The sequence below is a fragment of the Pseudochaenichthys georgianus genome, chromosome 21 (genome assembly GCF_902827115.2).
Source record: "Pseudochaenichthys georgianus chromosome 21, fPseGeo1.2, whole genome shotgun sequence".
Taxonomy (NCBI): Eukaryota; Metazoa; Chordata; class Actinopteri; order Perciformes; family Channichthyidae; genus Pseudochaenichthys; species Pseudochaenichthys georgianus.
Window position 1 is genome coordinate 23132857 of NC_047523.1, and position 18842 is coordinate 23151698.

Genomic DNA, 18842 nt, shown 5'->3' on the forward strand with positions numbered 1-18842 from the left:
GTCATGATGTGTGGTATGAAAAATAGCCGTATCATTCAAGATTATTTTATCTTTAACACTAAACGTCAAAGTAAAATAGATGCATCACCATCTGCAAATATATTTATAAAAAATAAATAACATCAAAAGACAAAAAATAAGAAAAAACACACCCCCAGTATGCCAGACTACTGTATGTTAAAGTAGCATGCTTACACCATTAGGTGAAATGCTTTTATTCATTGGCTAAACAAAGAGTGGGTTGTACCGAAAGGAGTGCTTTGATTTCACTGAGAGCAGTTTGATGCAAATATATAGATAAAGAGATTCAATTGAGCAAGGAAATTAGTAAAGAATGAAATTGATAACAAAACTGCATACACTTCCAGTACCAGACAGGCAATGTTGTTCATGTCCACACACACACACACACACACACACACACACACACACACACACACACACACACACACACACACACACACACACACACACACACACACACACACACACACACACACACACACACACACACACACACACACACACACACACACACACACACACACACACACACACACACACACACACACACAGGTTGATGGATGGTGTCTGTAGCATGGCTCCAGTGTTGTGATATCAGATTGGTCAGTGTTCGTCGGGATATGTGGCCCCTGTCAGGTAGCCGTTGGTCCCGTGATTTTTGTTGGTCCCGTTGGCGGTGCCGCTGCTGCTGTGTTGTTTTTGATTGGCTGGGGGAGTTTCCTCCTCATCGGAGCTGGACTCGATGTCACTGCGGTCGTCTTTAGACACCTGCAGAAATAACAGGGGGTTATTGGAGATTAGATTTTTCTCATTAAAATTCCTTTCTGTGTCAGCATCTGCAGCAGCCATGTCTGGCGGTAGCCTTTGTGTGTCCAACCAGTAGGTGTTGTGCCAATCAATATCAGGCTACACGCTGTAAAAGCCATGCTAAGAGACCTCTGAAACATGACATTATTGTGGCTGCAACTTTATTGATCAATCTTGCAGTTGTTATTCCAAATGATTGCTTTATGTTGTGTTTTTTTAAAAAGGGTATTCTTAACTGATATCCTCTTTGTTGATTGCACTTATTGAACGTTGCCTTAACATTAACATAACATTTTCACCTAAATTAGATGTAATCTTGTTTTATGTCATAAAATAATCAACATTATTATAATCACAATTACAAGACTGTTTTTTTAAGTTTAAATCCTTAACATAAATACATTACATTTAAATAAAAGAGAGAGGCAGCAAAACCTCAAATCTTTTCGGAAAATGTCTGGCAATTTGGCTAGATAAATAGATGCTAGTAGATGCTGGGATTTCCCCCAAATAAGTGAACATTTGACCTGCTAGTTGAACTAGATAAAAGGGGGAAAGTGAATATCTGTGCAAAATGTTATAGTAATATGTAAAATATTTAGTAAGATCTTTCAGTCCTGAACAGCGTTGTGGAACTGACAAATATACACATTAACATACCTGAAGCTAGGCGGCAAGCATATGCAATGATTAGATAAAAAAACTGACAGAATCATGATTTATGAAACGAATACATAGCTGCCCAAGACATGAAATTAATCTAAGCACACAGTACAACAATGTATACATGATTTGAGGCTACTTACATGCAACGGATTCCATTTTCCCACCTTGGCGGATGCAGGTAAGCAGAAAGAATATAAAGGGACAGTCAAAAGTGGCTATTGACAACACTACACAGTATTTATTTATGAACTTGCCGCAAAACAGCCTATTATGCAACAACAGGTATAAGTGGAAATATTATGCAGAGGGGCTTGAAAGAGGAGCCGAGTGTAATGACTCACCTTCCCTTTGGAGATGGCTCGACACGCTGTCTTCATTATGAGGTAGGACCAGAAGGAGTGAAGCAGCTGCAGCGAGATCAGAAGCAGGTTGAAGACCCACCATGACGGGTAGGGCCCTACAATCTCCCAACTCTCGAACAAGGTGGTATTTAAAATCCTTCCATGGCAACAGAGGGAGAGGGAGATAATTAACTTGATGAGTTCAATTAGAAACACAGAAGGGGGTAAAAGTGCTTTCTCTTAACAGGGTAATTATAGTCTGTCCTGAGGAGCAGGTAAACAAACAGAAATGTGTGTGTTCGTTAACAAACCTGTAAAGTGGTTTATAGTCCAATTCATGGCACAAATCTAAATGTAATTTAAATTACTAATTGATTTAAAAATCAGAAGCCTGCATGGTTAAATATATCCCTCAGACAATTCCTGAAAATGACTGTCTGTGAATCATCCTCTAGATACTGAAGCCATGGCAACAGCTTTACAGTAATGACAACTTTACTATCGATGTGATGGGGGTTCACTGAAACGTAGTGTAGCATAGAGTGACACACAGGTGTGGAGCTGTGGGGTGTTGGCTAAACCTGTTTTAAGGCTGTTTGAATTATACTAATTACAAGCACCTGTATTTCAGATACACCTGAATTATTGACAATAAACTTGAATCTAAATTCCTTAAATATAATTTTTATGCTGATCAAAAATCAATGGTATATCAAGGAAAGCAGACACCTGCAGGCGTGTTTTCACACTAAAGGTGTGATAACACTGCTGCTGATTGCTTTAAGATCACTGCTGTGCATACTTTCAAAGACTGATTTGTATTGTACTGTTTTCTTTGGCTTTCTTCAAGGGGTTCAAGCTGCTGTATCCATAGTAACTATTACTTAGCAACAACATTCACAGAGTGTGTCTGCAAACCGTTGTGGAGAAAGTAGTTAGAAAAGCACTGAAATCTTTGTGGCACTGATAAGTCACATTGGGGATGCCAAAAGTATCTGTGCTGCCCATGTGTTTAGGTCTCTGACTGTGAGTGTATTATAAATGACAGGCTAACACTATTTCAGTGAAGTCGGACTTCAGAAAGATGCTAACCATGACACACATATACAGAATTGCACTTACCAAACAGGATACACTGCCAGTCTGGAGCTTATGAAGATAATTGCAAACATTGCAAACAAGAGGTTGCACAGTATCTGACATTTGGCATAGTTTGCCATTTTGGCAGCCTTAGTAGAAAAAGAAAAGAAACAATCATTAATCTTGCGAACAACTGCTTGAAATATCTCTCAAAGTATTTCTAAAATGAATATCTTTGAAATATCTAAAAAAGGATTTTAAATGGTCTCCAACAAAGAGCATGCACCGTGCCTGTATGATTAAGTGTTTCATAATGTACATGATATTAGACTGCAATTGAGTTTAGAAAAAGCTAATTAAACTCACACACCCAACCATGGCCAAACTCTCCATCCACAGGCTTTTTTTTCCTCACCCATCCTCACCTCTATTAGCACGTCGGCTGCATCGTGGAGACACATGACCAGCGCTCCCACTCGGGCCATGTTGTTCACGTAGGAAAAGGTGATGAGGGAGATTGTTGCAACATGGTGCAGGAACATGATCAGGAAATCCTAGGGACAAAGTTGTCAAGGAAATGTCACACAACTAGAGTAAGCACTGCCTCGTGGCTGTTTGAGTCACTGCATGCGGTTCATACTCATAGCATCTAGTGCAGTTCAGATGTGTGATTGAGTCAGACGGACATGACTGCACACACCATAGCAGTTTGTTATTGTAATACATAATAGTTTGTACTTAAAAACGGCCAGGCAACTTCTGACGACTGAATACTGAGTAAAGGCCGCTTTGTGTGTACGTCATGATTGTGGATCAATGTCTTTTCAAATAAAACCTTTGTCTTGGTGAACCGTGTTCATCATGTACAACTGGGATTGGCACATCGCTTTAAAAAGGTATTAACAGTAATGATAAGCCAATGATTCATACCCACAAAACAAACATAGCAAACACGCCCTCAGTGTCAGAGGAATGACGAACACTCCGTGGTGATGCAAGTGTGTGGTTGGATTACGTGTTCACTTACTGAATGTGTTGGTAATGATTTATATTGTGACAAACTGGAAAATAGACATTTCGAAATATGTTTGACATCTGTGGCGGGGGAAAAGTAAAACATACTCCATAAAAACAAAATTAATTTCAATTATGTCATTATTAGCATTAGCATTAGTCAGAAATCAGTATTTTACTGTTGTAGTTGGCCATGGTGAAGCTGCCTTTTAGTGATTGTATATATATTTTATGGTAGTTTTATTTATGACAATGTATTATATTTTATAACCACATCATTATGTAGAATTCTATTTGCATTTTAAAGTGATTGGTAACTTTAGATTAAAATAGGTTATGTTAAATACAATAGAAATACTCATGTGTAGTATAGTACTTGCAGCAAATGTTCTTAGTTACATTCCACCATTGTTTAAAAATGAATCAAATATCAGTAAAAAGATATCACACAAAAGGACATTTGAACCTGAGCTCGCAGTAATCTGAAACATACTGTATTTAAAAGTCAAGTATACAATAGTAAAGCTTTAGTCCTGTCTTGTCATTTGGTCTGGGCTTGCCTTGAATAAACTCCAGGAGACTAGGGGTGCAGACAGGTGGCACAGGGAGGCAGTCCTCTAGCAAATCTTAAGAAATGTCTCAGCTCAAAGCAACCAGAACCAGTCCAACATGGTGACAGCATGAGGAGGAAGATGAGAAGGAAGAGTAATGATGCAAGATACAGAATGAAAGCAAGGCAAGAGTGTGCAGGGAGAACATACTGGAATTGGCAGGGGATGCAGAGGACCTCCTCAGTGTAGTGCTGTGCATGAAAAAACTGAAAGGAGAAACAAAAACAGACAACATGCCAACAGTCAACAAAGAGATGACAGAGTGAAGGCATACACAGCATGGCATCGTGGGGGCAGCTGCGAGTGCGGTGAGTGAAGTGTTGTTGTGGAGAGGGGAGAGCTGGGATGGACTGGAGACAGGAGTACGATCATGGCTGGAAGGCATGCAAATTGATACTTGATGAACCAAATGTGAAGCAATATTCATGACAAAAAAAAGGAGATGAAAGTGGGTTGAAGAATGTTTGAACAAGCTGATCTCAGTTCTTAGAAACGCTGACTAAGTTGGACATCTTGAACTTTATTTAAAGACCATTGTGCATAATGTGTAAACAGTAGTGTGTGTATACATCTGATTGTAAATAAGAATGTAAAGTTAATGTCAGCTGGAGCAGCTTACTGGAAGCACTAGTGAATACATTGTGAAATAGTGAATATAAAGATGACAATACTAGTGCTACTGTGTGTGTTTCTGATCCATGAAATATTTTAGGATTAAGAATGAATGCATCATAAATGGAATCCTCTTTTCTATTACTTTTCTTTCAATGAAGAATTCTTGCCTAGGATAAGGCATGAATATCTTCCAACACCACACATCATGTATGGGATACAAGAGCACAATATTGTTGCTGAATAACTTTACACAAATAGTTGAGGGAGTTTGAGAAAGGTTGAATAAGTGAATTTTAACTGAGACAATTTCTGAATGTTGGAAAAAGTGTTAATCCTTTATGCCCTCGCAATATTATGTTATTTCACACATCAGTGAGAATATGCTGAGTCAGAAAGCAAATATGGTCACAAGCAAACAGACTAAACCTTACAGAATAATGGCCGGTGGACAGAAAAGCAAATAAAATGATGTCCCTTTTTTGCGACGGAACTACTTACAATGGCATAAACAAAAACCGAAATGAACAGAAATGTCTGTATCCATCCCAACATAAGTAATTTAAAGTGTCATATTTTGCATTACTGTAGATCTTTTTCTACGTTTCATGTTATTAGAGATGCGTTATGTATGTCTTGGTGTCTTGCAGTCATTCTTACCTTCCTCCTGATGTCTGTGAATTGTGAAAAGAATAAGGACAGGTAGAAAGACAGCTCCAGTATATAATAATAATGGATGTCCACAGTCAGTGGCTGCAAAAGATGAAAAGTAACAGGGTTAAAATAAATATTTGAGAAGTGGGTAGCAAGTAATCTTGCTATGATATTTGAGTATGGATGTATTAAAATCCTTTTACCTGGTAAGGGTAGTTGTACCAGCACTCTTTAGTGTTCCAAAGCCATGTAGTCTGCAGAAAATAAAAACAAATTAAGTTAAAAATCAATAGTTTTTAACCTAAATAATATAAAACTAATAAAACAAGATAATAACTTAAAGTGACAAAGGTTAAGACACCACTGTAAAACAATTTGCTGTGAAAACTCCAGGGAGAACGCTCCAAAGACTCAAATCCCTGACAACATCTCATATGTTACATTTTAATAAAGCCTAGAAAGAGCAGGCTCCATAAACAACAATATAAATGCAGTGATAGGCTGTTCGCACACATACAATTGGAGCTAGTTCAATTTGTAATTTCAGATCCAACACATAGCCTAAATATCAATGTGAACAATAAACAATGAAAAATTCCCTTGATGGATTCTGAATTAAAACAAAGTGGTTTCTAAAATTCTGAATAACTGGTTTAAGAGATGTTTTTATAGTGCTTACCCTGACATAAAAGGAAGCTGGAGTAAAAAGGAACAAGGGGTGGGGGTGGTCAACCTCATATTAGGTTATTATTCATAACATAATGCCATCAAGACGGCAAGAGAAATGGTAACTATGATACATAAGAATGAGTTATAAGCAAACAGTGACCCACTGTTACTGAGTTTACGTCTCCTGCACTCCTCTGTAGACCTGCTCTATTAATAAATCCCACGGAGACTGGAAGGAGCCTGCAGCGGGGATTGCCAGGGAATTAACTATTTTCACAAAGTGCTTCATCATGCAACTTGTGTCTTTGAGAGATTTTTGCTATGGCCTTTCCCTACTCTGCGATTACACCAATGACAAAAATGTGTGTGACTAAAACTTCTAAAACAAGGAGAGCTGAACTACGCAGACATTGTGGTGACATACATGAGATTATGGAGTTCAAAGAGTTAACATTGGCGCAGAATGAAAAAGTTAGAAAAGTGCTTTGAAAAGAGCACTTCAGAGATAAATGTTGAGTCAGGGCTACCATAGTTTTAATGCATGTAGCTAACATTAGCCGTTTAAGCTAATGTTTTTGCTAGCGGACGCAGAGGATAGCCTATCTAGAATAGTAACGTTCAATGCCAACACTGCAGTTGGTTGGGTTTTTTATCTTAGAAACAAAATAGTCTTTCAAAAGGTTACAAACCTACAGAACTGTCATTTTTACTCGTTTTGATAGTTATTTGGGTGTTTAGCTACAAAATACAAGTGAAATGTAAAGCATGCTAACTTTATGCGCTAACTGAAGCGTATATCATTATCACAACCGGAGCCTTAAAGCCGCCGGAAGTAGCCACATCATTATATAATTTAGACATGTTTTACTGTTAACACTAAGCATCTTTAATTCACTTTAAGGCAGTATTTTATGAGTATGTCCCAATGCCCATTTACCAATACGTTTTCAACACCATGTTCATCTCAATTGTTGTTTTGCAGCAGACATTAAAGTAACCCTGCACATACTTCATGGATGGCTAACAATAGCACAAACAAACATTGACTTCCATAAGCAGTCAAGCACCGTAAAAAAACACAGTTCATTCCTGAGCGCTACATACTTGGAAAAATGGATTGCATATTTAATGAAAGGCAATATTTAGCATTGGTAATGCCTTCTATTATCAGCTCATTTTCTGCTCTCCTTTGCTTGTATGATCCATTATTAAAGACTACTTTTTGCACTAGGCTTTCTTACAAATTGCCTTAAATGAGTCCCATACACCATCCATTTACTTGCCAGCCTCATGACTAGGCTCTAACCATGCGAGCAACCACAAGATTTACATGCTTGCCATGAACTTAATGTGAAGTAGAGAAAAATTGATTTGAACTCAGTGACTCATTCTAACCTTAAGTCATAGCAGCACTCTGGTGCTCATCTGTAAGTAAGGAACACTTACCTTTTTAAGGAAACGCACTCCATAAGTAAATATGTATAGATAGAATGTAAATCTCCACCTGAAAGAAATAAGGAAAGAACATATATATAATTAAATATACATTTCAAAATGTTCAACATTTAATTTGTTTAGATTTGCGTGACAATGTTTAGTAAGCTATGGGCTAATGTGGAGGGAATGCTCCTTAAAATGGGCCCTTAGCTGCGTGCAGTGTGTGTTCAACTATTTTCATTCATCTTTTTTTCCCTTTCTCTTTTCCAATTAGATTTCTCATTTTTAATCCATACTATAATTTGGGACATTGGATTGAGATGATTAATTTATAGAGAAAATCAAAGTGTCAATCTGCTAAAACCAATAAACAGAGAATAATACAGCTGCATCACATCCTGAAGTCAAACAACATACAGTAAAAACACAAGTTTACCAGGGGATGTGAAGACAACTTGTGGTATCCTACTTTTGTACTTCTGTCCCTACATTCAGCACACTGTGGCTCAGAGATTCAAAGATTTGAAGTGGTGTGAGATCTTCTTATTTCCTATCAAACTCAAACCGGGGTGAGTCACTGAACCTTCAAAATTGTGAGTGAAAAAGACAAGACACTCGAAAATGTCCCAGCCCATCTTGATCCGAGCTTTATATAACCCTGCACCTAATGTACAGTAACTACGGCAACACAATGGTAGGGAACGTTATAATGAGGTCTGGGCTTACAGGCAGAGAAGAGAGTGCTTCAGCTGACACTTCAGTGATCAAAGCCTTGCTGAGCAGGGTGATGTGCATATATATATATACTGGCTTATAACATTCAGCAACTGGGAGGAAGGATTTAAGACTTGTCTAATAGCAAGCCCATTAACTACACATCACTGGAAGTTGCATCAGATGATACCATGTGTCTCTTTAGGGAACAAAAACTAATTTGTCTGTATGGCTTGAATTGGAGACCCCCTGTTGGTTTCTTTTGTGTTGTCAGAGCATTTCACAAAATAGATATGTTTAGAATTGTAGATAACATGTTTTTTCCTGTGGGAGCCTTAATTCTAGTACATATGAAACATACAATTATGATTACAATGTAATAGCATTCAGGGAGGAAAACTGAGGAGGCACAAAACAAAGCTTCACTTCTCGGACATCTGATGACTCCCGTCGCAGTGACGGAAGCTGTATAAGCTGTCATGTGAGACAAGGTTTTGCATACTCAAAGGTCGTGCCGTGTGGTTTTTCCGGCTGAACTCAAATCAAACACATTTTGACATCCACAGCCTCAAAACATGACACGAACAAAAAGAGAACAGGATAAATCAGCTTCTCCGTGCACGCACAACAAAGCTAGTCATTTTATGAGAATGTTTGTTCAAGGTTTTCAGTTGTAGCTCCGTAATGAATGCTGGAGAATCTCTAAGCATGTTAACACAAGGCCCATGGAGACCATTATTAGCTGCTCTTTGTGCTTGATCAACACTATTGTAAAACCAAATTAACTAAATTAAAGTCTACCTGGCACACAGTAAAGACTGTTGCATGGCAACTGGTTCATTGCGCCTGCAAGAGTCTGTTTCAAGTGCTGTTGAATCGCTGCTATACATGTACAATCACAATGACTCACACCTTGAATTCCCGTGAATAGTTTTTCTTCCCCAGAGTCAGACACATATGTTCTTTTTTGTCATTGTGTGCTATGTTTCTTTTCAAGAAGTCTTGATTAAGATATTTTAAATGTTAAGCATATTATTATCATAGAGCTGCCGTTTATTTTCTATCATTATTGTAGCAGAAAGTAGCTAAATACACGTACATAACAGCATATTTTATAATAGCTTGAATACATTAATTAACCATTCACCATATAAGATGATCATCTATATATCATCACTAACAAATGTACCTGTTTGCAGAAGGCAGCAATTGTAGCGGGGTGGCGGGGCTTTGATTTGATTAAAAACTCAGAATGAGCACAGGTCTACTTTTTGTAATAAAATGATATCAAGCGGACAATGTTTGATCATTTAATTCCATGTCGTCACTTCTCCACGTGGGTAGTCTGAGTACCAACTGGCTGCAACTATTTGCATTTGGATGGTTTAACATCACAATTAAGTCATGAAGCTCACGCTTTGATAAGCATTAAGTTGTGCAAAAACCTTGATATATATTTAGTCACTGCCTTTACTCCCCAGGCAGTAATGGCTGTTCCTAACACCTTTGTTTACTCGTCTAATTTGCGTTTATTACCAGGCCTCATAAAAAAAAATCAAAATGAAAAAGCTTGTTCATAGCCAGTTATTTAAATGTGGTAAAAGATGACTGCAACTAATTTAAGAAAAACACGGGTGTGGCTGTCCTCCCTAAGAACACATGTTAATGGCTCATCTCTCAGCTGTCCTATAAAGCTTTGGCTGAACACAAACATGCTTATTAACTGCCGGCTTGGTGTCTGCCGAGCTGCCTTTAGAGAAGTGTGCAGGCGGAAAGTTATGAAAATCATAGACCCAACATATCAGTCACAGGAAAAAATAAGGAAAAGCAAGAGCATTCACTTTTGGGAAATGCACTTCTTTTCCTTCTTGCTAAGAATATAATGAGTAAAGTCTGTGGACTGTTAAGCTAGCCCGGCTACCATCGAGATGTGCTCTGAAGCGAGAAGAGGTGTTTGAATGACGCATGCGACGTAGCGCAAGCTACTTATAGGGGATGGATTCCCTGACGCTGACGTCAAGATCACCAGCCAATCAGGATTGGCGTAATGAGATTGATGCTTCTGTTTGCTCCGCGATGAGGCGCATCCCATAGTGAGACATCGAACGGAGTGTTATGAATGAGAACTTCAGACATGTTTTGTATAGGTATGGCCCTACAATATATTTTTACAATATAGCATGATAGGTCCACTTTAATTTACATCAGAATCAGATTTTTTTTTTTTTTTTAAGCATTTTTTATAACTGGACACAGGATTCGGTCCGGATTGATTTGCAGTTTGGTCCGGATCTGGACCTTGGTCCGGAGTTTGAGAAGCCCTACATTACAAGATCAAAATAGTAACTACTTTAGTAACATTAAGTTTTGTCAAAGAAATACACTGTATATCTTATCACATATTACATTTTATGTTCTTTGTACTCAGTGAAGTAGAGAAGAGAAACGATTGAGGAAGATGAGATGAGACAAGAGGGAGTATTGAGGACATTAAAAAAAAATGTCTTCCTCAGCCCGCCCTGACCAAGGGGAACTGATGAGAATATGGACTTTGAGATGAAACTACTGAAAAAACTGTTCATGTTAATTTATCATTTACTGTCGTATCACGTTCAATTTTGTAAACAGTGGTAAACACCTTTTAATCTGGATATGTTTACTCGCAATGAACCTGTTTTAGGACATTTTGGAAAGATTTCAGGTTTCTGTTGTAAGAGAGATGTTACTGTAGATGTCTTTAAAAACAAAATCAATATATACTTGTTGGAATTTTTTTTTTTTTATGTACAATATATCTTGGGAAAAAAGAGGCAGTAACAAAAGCTGGTAGAAAAACTCTATGCAGGGTCTTCATTATTTCCAGGCCACATGTGTACTGCTCTTCTCTCTGTTTGCATAATGAAAAGACTAGACAACAGATCAGCCGTCTGAAAAACTGAGAGACAAAGAATGCTATCAGTCTGCAACAGCTGTGCATGAACGCCTAATTACAGCACCATCGCTGCTGGAAGGCCTGAAGCCGGACGGGTTTGGAAAATTGCACTGTAAGCAAATGCGACAGTATACTTAGCCAAACTACTACAACAGTCTAATATCTCCTGCAGTCAATTATGCTGCATGCTGATAACGGCTTTGCTGTTACTTAGAGAGATAGAATGCCAGCTAATCATGTTCAAAAAGCTCAAGCAAGGAAGCAGTTTATTTTCAGATTCCTGCGTGATGTTGTAACAGGAGTCCAGTGGTTTTACCAGCCAGCAGTGTTGTACTGAGTGAACAGCAGCCTCAGGCGGAGCAGAGGATGTTGGCTCCCTGTGTCTCAAACTGCCAGATTGGCTGTACCGGTGTCTGACATGACTGTGCTCTGACAGCCACGCTCGCTTGATGGCCTTTAACATCGCACTGCTAAGTAACTACAATTTCCCTGATGGCAAATGCTTTACTAAAGATTAGCCATTTCTCCATTACAGCCTGAGAGAGTTTGTTGCCTGCACTGGGACACGTTTAACTATTATCGCACAGCAGCATCAAAACTCATGGGCCATGGAAGATACAGTGATGTTTTAATAAAACAAAATACTATTGTGATCGCTGTTAAAGTTTATGCTTTTGTTTGTGCGTAAAGCATAAATGGTTGGTGGATTAACTGATTAGTCAATCCACTGAGAATGCATTGGCAACTTTGGCTACCTTTGTTTCAGTAATTTTTCGGGCAAAAATGCCAAACATCTACCGGTTTCAGTTCCAATACTGTGAATTTAGGAACCTGTATTGTTTATATAACACTTTAAGCTGCACATGTTCTTTTTGACTACTATCATTTCTGGTAATTGGCCCATAAAGTTAAAATCCTATTAGCCTAGTAGTGGCTTTTTAATGGATAGTCTACACTACAATTAGGATTTTCTGCTTATCTTTTTATTTATAACATTTTTAACAGAACGTATATGTTCTATTGACTTGCCAAAATACATTATTCTGGGACAATTGTTAAGGGGCATTTACCCATTTTTGATATTTGGTAGATTTGTAAATTATTATTTGTTCTTAACAAAAGTTTTACATTACTGCCACCTTCCTATAAAACATGTTTTTGTGGATGAAGCACTGCAGCTTATATTAATACATTTTCACCCATAGCTAAATAGCCGACAAACAAAAGAGTGATACATGACAGTAATAAAGCAGATAAGGTCTTCACTAATTCTGGAGAAATTATTTTTCCTAAATTGTAATGTTATAACATGCATAGAAAATTGGCTTGCATCTCAGTTAGTGTTTGCTGTATGATAAGGTGTTAAAGCTGATTTTCCTTACATGCTTTCACAGAATCGTGCAAGGGTGCTGGGCTTCTCCTGGTTTCGGCGTTGTCTGAACCAGCGCTGGATGGTTCGCACATCCCAGTCGAGCTGTTTGGACAGACCCTCCAACCTTTTCTCGTCTGGATGCTGGCAAGACAACATAAACATGGCATATCTTAGTTTTCATTGTGGCACACATATCATTAGATAAAACATACAAAATTATGAAAAGAACACATGCACCACCTTGGTTATAGCAGTGAAAACCTTCTCCAGTATAGCGTTGGGTTGTGCTTTCTGTGGCCCGTTGGTTTGGATCTTCAGGCCCATGGCACATGGTCTTGCAATAAACCTGCAATTAAAAATAACATGACATGTATAGGGACACAAGGCACCAGGAAGCACAAGCATATCAAAACACTCAGTTGTCACATGGACATGCGCATCTGCTTGTTACCAATTATTCTTTTACTCTAACAGGATATGACAATGTTTTGAACACAAGTTGTCTTCCCAGGTTATCTTGAGCATCTCCGGTTGAAAAGTCAGTATCCTGTCATCATATCGTGTCATATCATAGGCAGTGTGTGTATTTCTGATTATTCATTTGGTAAAACACAAGCTGGGATGCAGTAATATGCAAGTTGCTACCAAATGTAACTATCTAAATAAACTGTTTAAAATAAATGATGTATGCACAATCTCATGGATTTAACACATTTGAACTGATACATCATGACTGGTGCCTTCACTGTTTCAGCAGATCTTCCCTTTATAAATGATCAAACTATGTGTTGTAGTACTTAACGTGTGAGGGGTGTAGTGGGGCCTTACTCAATACTTGTAAAAATACTTCTGACCCATATATGCATGACTGTACCATCATGGCTTGATTATTGTACAATAATAAGATGGTCATATCTGGAGCTGGAGAGTGACAACAAAGCACCCGGATAAGTAAAAGGAGCCGGTCTCCGGCATGGCTCTTTGTCTAAATTCAGGTTTGAGCAGAGAGGACAGCAACTGGATTTGGGCAGGTATGGTAACTTGGCCGCACTGTGAGTGTATGTGTGCTCTGACAGATGCATCAAATGCAGACAGCGCGTAACGCTGCAGGCCTGCAGAAACAAGGATGATCAACCGTGTTGATTTGTGGGCTAACCAGATAAGATGCCATTGTTTAGATAACAGATAAATAAACATGGACAGCGGGGTGTGCTGCCTGCATCATCCACCGGAGCATTTCCTCAACACAACAACCGTACCACAGCTACCTGGATTATCGCGTGCTTAGACCCACCTTTCAAAAACCAGCCGAATCATAAAGATGCAGAATGCTAAAGGACAAGCCAGATACAGATCCTCGGCTTGCGGGAACGTTGCTTCATCTGTGTTTTTTAAATCAGCCCAGGTTACATTGTGGGGGAGCCAGAACCTCTCGTTCCAAAACCACGCCAAAATACCCGCCATCTCCCTGCAGCAGACACCGTAACCGGGGGGAAAGAGAACTCGATGGCCCGCTGTGTCCCGGAGGTCTCTCACAGGCGATCTGATCGTGTACCGTGGCTGATGATGAGATATCCGTGCGAGCTGTTCGTCCGCTTCCCCTCAGCTCTCCCAGTGTAGGGAAGTAGACTCAATCAGCTCCTCAGCGGCTGATTGGTGCGTTGAAATGTCAAGCAAAACACTCGCTTTACGTTATGCCGGCTATAACGGCGTAAACAAGGTAAACCACGTTTTGTGTAGCATATTTAGAGTAACATTAACAGTGTATGTTTCCTTATGAACCCGCTACAGAAGGCTAAATGTATTTTGTTTTGTTTTTAAAGCTAGTTTTACACGTCTTGTGGTTATATTATCGTAAGAAAACCCATACTGGCCTTCCTACCATGTGAGGTGTCATCTTTAATGCACTTTTATAACTGAATTCAAACTGATCGTTAATCATTTTTTGTGAAAGTTAAGCAGAATTTATGGCAATACTAAAGCGATGGGCTACATCATGTTGGTAAACAACGCCATCTACAGACAGATTTGATGTAGTTGACCTCTGAGATGGGAAATTCATAAATTATGTGACAAAGTAAAAAAAAAACTTTTCTATTTTTAGCATTTGGTATATATTTTACGACGGAGTATTAGGGCCACACTTAGAAGAAAAAAAACAGAGAGATTTCAAGAATAAAGTCGTAATAATACGAGAATAAAGTCATAGTTACGAGAATAAAGTCGTAATATTACGAGAATAAAGTCGTAATATTACGAGAATAAAGTCATAGTTACGAGAATAAAGTCATAGCATTACGATAATAAAGTCGTAATGTTACGAGAATAAAGTAATAATTACGAGATTAAAGTCGTAGTTTCATAAGTGACTTGAGAAGCGGATTTGGAGGAGATTGTCTCCTTTCTGCAGGAGGAAATGGCTGGTTCTGGCCGACTACATTACATTACATTGCATTTAGCTGACATTAGCTTTTATCCAAAGCGACTTATAATAAGTGCATTCGACCAACAAGATACACACTTGAAGAAAACAGAATCATATAAGTAGGGGAGACCAGGGACAGTTGCAAAACTTTTTGGGCTTTTCCCCAATAAGTAAAAAACCATTTACAATAGGATAGCCATTTTGCTATATTATACATTATCAATATCTCAGCTACTGAAACAATGTATTTAAGATGTTTTTATGAAATAAGTAGGCCTACAGGTTGGAAAATGTATATTTTTTTTAAAAACTCAACTGTTACAACTGTCCTTGTGTACAGGGACAGTTGTAACACATGCCAGGCACGGTTGTAACATGTTAATAACGGTTACCTTTTTCACACTACATAACAACAAATAGGGAAAGCTGTCAAATTCTAAGGCAACAAGATTTGAATGGGGTTTCACACATCCCCCAGGATAACAGATAACACACAAAGCATCATCCTCTGTGAAGGATTCAACTGTTCTCTGAGAGGTGCTTCTACCTTAATTATGTAGACCTACCTCCTTTGAGCTGAGACCATAATATAAATCAGCTGCCTCCATCAGGTAGTCTCTCAAAAGCATCTCCTGCTCTGTTGAGAATACCTTCTTTGGTGTCTAGTAGCCTACTCTTGGGGGTGTTTGTGATCCCTGACTCTCCAACCTCAGCCTCTTGTTATGGAACCGGTACAGGGTGACATGGCATAGACCAGGGACTTTGCCACTTCCCTGAATGATTTGCCCTTCTCAACTTCATTTGAGGCCCTCTGCAGCAGAGCAAGTGGCACTCCCCTGTCTGTCTTCCTCTTTCTGACATGTGGCATACTGTAAACACACGCACACACTTTAGGCCTACTGTACAGTATTATATTCTGTCTATTTACAGGGACAATACACACCAACCAACAATACAACTGTATGCTTGAATGAACAATTGATCATTCAAGCAAATGAGCCATCATTGTAAATGTGCCATGTTACAACCGTCCCAGGACCACCAGTCTTGCTTCCACCCCCTGTGAACCTGCCTGATTGCTAGCTTGACCCATATTTAGCTAGTTATATTTGTAGCTTACAAAACAGTTATTCTAATAATACTAGTTTGGATTCCTAGACATTTGAACTCAAGACAGTATCCAAAAAATACATCATATAATTTTAGTTAATATTTTACCTCAGAAACACACTTTTGCTGATATCTTACGCGAGAAATTCAAACATGGCTCCTTTTTTTCTCAGCGATCTTACAATCTAACTGCGCATGTGCAGAGTGAGTTTAATCACTCTAGCTTGTTTGTGATTGGAGATATTGAAGGTGTTACAACCATAGACTGGATATCTTATCCAGTCTATGGTTGTAACACCTTATTATATAAATGGACGTAGGGTCCGTGACGTCACCCATAGGATTCTGCAGAGTTGCCGTGAAGCCCTTAGTAGGCGGAGTCGGCCACTAACGGCTCGACAGTGACGTCAGAGTATAACTCCCGCCTTCTCCCGCCTGCTCCAAATAAGGGCAAAGAGGCGGTTTGATTGATTGATTGAAAAGTTTATTAACAGCTTGTATATTGGGTACAGTACAGCTCAAAAAATACAATTGTTAAGGGGATGCAGACCAGAGAAAGACTTTCGTCTTGTTTACATCAGGGTCCCCCATTTCCAATTCATCATATCATCAGCGGTGCCGAGGCGGGACAGGGCGGGACCTGCTGCCACCGAGCGTGACGTTCCAGACCTAGCTCAGGCTAAGAAGCTAACATGCTCTCAGTATTGAGCTAACAACCTATGCTAACAACACAGTCTATGCTAACAACCCAGCTTGCGGTTACTGCTCCTCGTTCCCGGTATATTCTGATGGTAAGATACCCTGTAACTTTACAAAACTTGTCCTTTTGATTGAAATGTTCTTGAACCTACACTATACAATTGTTTTTTAAGTGCTTCACCGTTTTTCAAATATAAATGTAAATATAAATGTAACTAAACTTTGTAAACTAGCAGAGATATGGCCAGTGTTGCGTGAATTACATTTAATTAATTAAATATGACTGTAGAAAAAGAAAGGTGCTTTTATATTGATTAAACCATTTTTATCTATTTCAGCATTAAGAAAAAAGAAGATGGCAACCTCCTCCACGCCAAACTGCACAACCTTTAAGTTGATGGTCCTGGCTTACTTTACATGACTTCAGATGGTTGACATTACACACAAACATACTATACATATATGTATATATACACGTGTGCACAATTGTAGATAAACAGCACACAGTATAAATATATATATAAACTGTGTGCTGTTAATCTGTTTTTTGAGGTTTTGCTCTCTTGTTACTTTTAACCATACAGGTGTGATTTCAGTTATTTTGTATGTTATTGTCAAAGGAACAAAATGAGCAACCCTTTATACTTAATTTGATATTCCTCATTATCTGAAGCATTTGTTACTCTCATTTATTTTCCTCCCATAGTGACTGTATGGATAATCGGAGACAGCTATGTCCGACGTGGAGCCCAGAGAGCTACAGAGACCATCGGCAGTAACCTTGGCCTCGACCTGAGGGTGTGCTGGTTCGGTTGGGGTGGACTGCGCTGGAGAGGTGTCCTCCCTTTCTTTTCCTACTCCCTGCAAGGAAGAGCAGTCCCGGATGTCCTCCTCATCCACTGTGGCGGCAATGACTTGGGGGATGTGCCCAGTGTTCAGTTGCTGAACCAGATGAAGGAGGACCTGCACCAGCTTCACCATCGGCACCCTGGCATGAAGATCATGCTCTCCCAGAGGCGCCGGTGGAGGGCTGGTGCAAATCCTGTCAAAATTGACAAGGCCCAGAAGTTTGTTAACAGTGTTATGGCTACTTTTGTTCATAGTCTAAATGGTGTCATTGTTGACCACTCCAACATTAGACATGACAGTCCTGGGCTGTTTTTGCGAGATAGAGTTTATTTCACCCCTAGGGGAAATGATATTTTTTTAAAGTCACCAGCCAATTGCCTGAAAGACCACCTCCAAAGACTGTGAACTGCTAAAATGTCAGTATCACTGTTTTTGGATTTGGCCTTTAGAGTATGTATTCTAAGGCCCTTGCTAAGCCCAGACTGTCATGGCTAATGTTGAGTTAGATATTACATCTGTAGCCATAACACTGTTAACATGGCTGCTCTTCCTCTTCCCCACATCCCACCTCCCCCCTCTTCCCCCAATGGACTCTGTAGCTCTCTAGGCCCATGCTGGGCATGGCTGTCTGTCAAACCTTTTATTTTGTATTTGTTATGATGTTTTTTGTTATTTTATTTGTTAAAATAATTCTGTATTTATGTAAATATTGAAAATAAATTACATTCATATTTTCACTTCTTTTGTCTACTGCTTACTGAAAATGTTAGCTATCACATCCAAATGGGTCTATCAAATGAAAGGATAAGCTTACCATACAATACAG

The 18842-nt window shown here is 39.0% G+C and overlaps 1 protein-coding gene across 1 annotated transcript; it reads right to left on the bottom strand.

The window, feature by feature from the left end:
* Window positions 1-502: 502 nt before the first annotated feature.
* cers6 (ceramide synthase 6) lies at window positions 503-14561 on the bottom strand. The gene is made up of 11 exons (XM_034109380.2): window positions 14228-14561; window positions 13174-13279; window positions 12944-13074; window positions 7925-7982; window positions 6013-6063; window positions 5816-5908; window positions 3344-3472; window positions 2961-3067; window positions 1839-1995; window positions 1638-1661; window positions 503-792 (listed from the first exon to the last, which is right to left on the bottom strand). Exons 1-11 carry the CDS (start codon window positions 14395-14397, stop codon window positions 628-630), a joined length of 1191 nt encoding a protein of 396 aa, XP_033965271.1. The 5' UTR covers window positions 14398-14561; the 3' UTR covers window positions 503-627.
* Between the last annotated feature and the right edge of the window lie 4281 nt (window positions 14562-18842).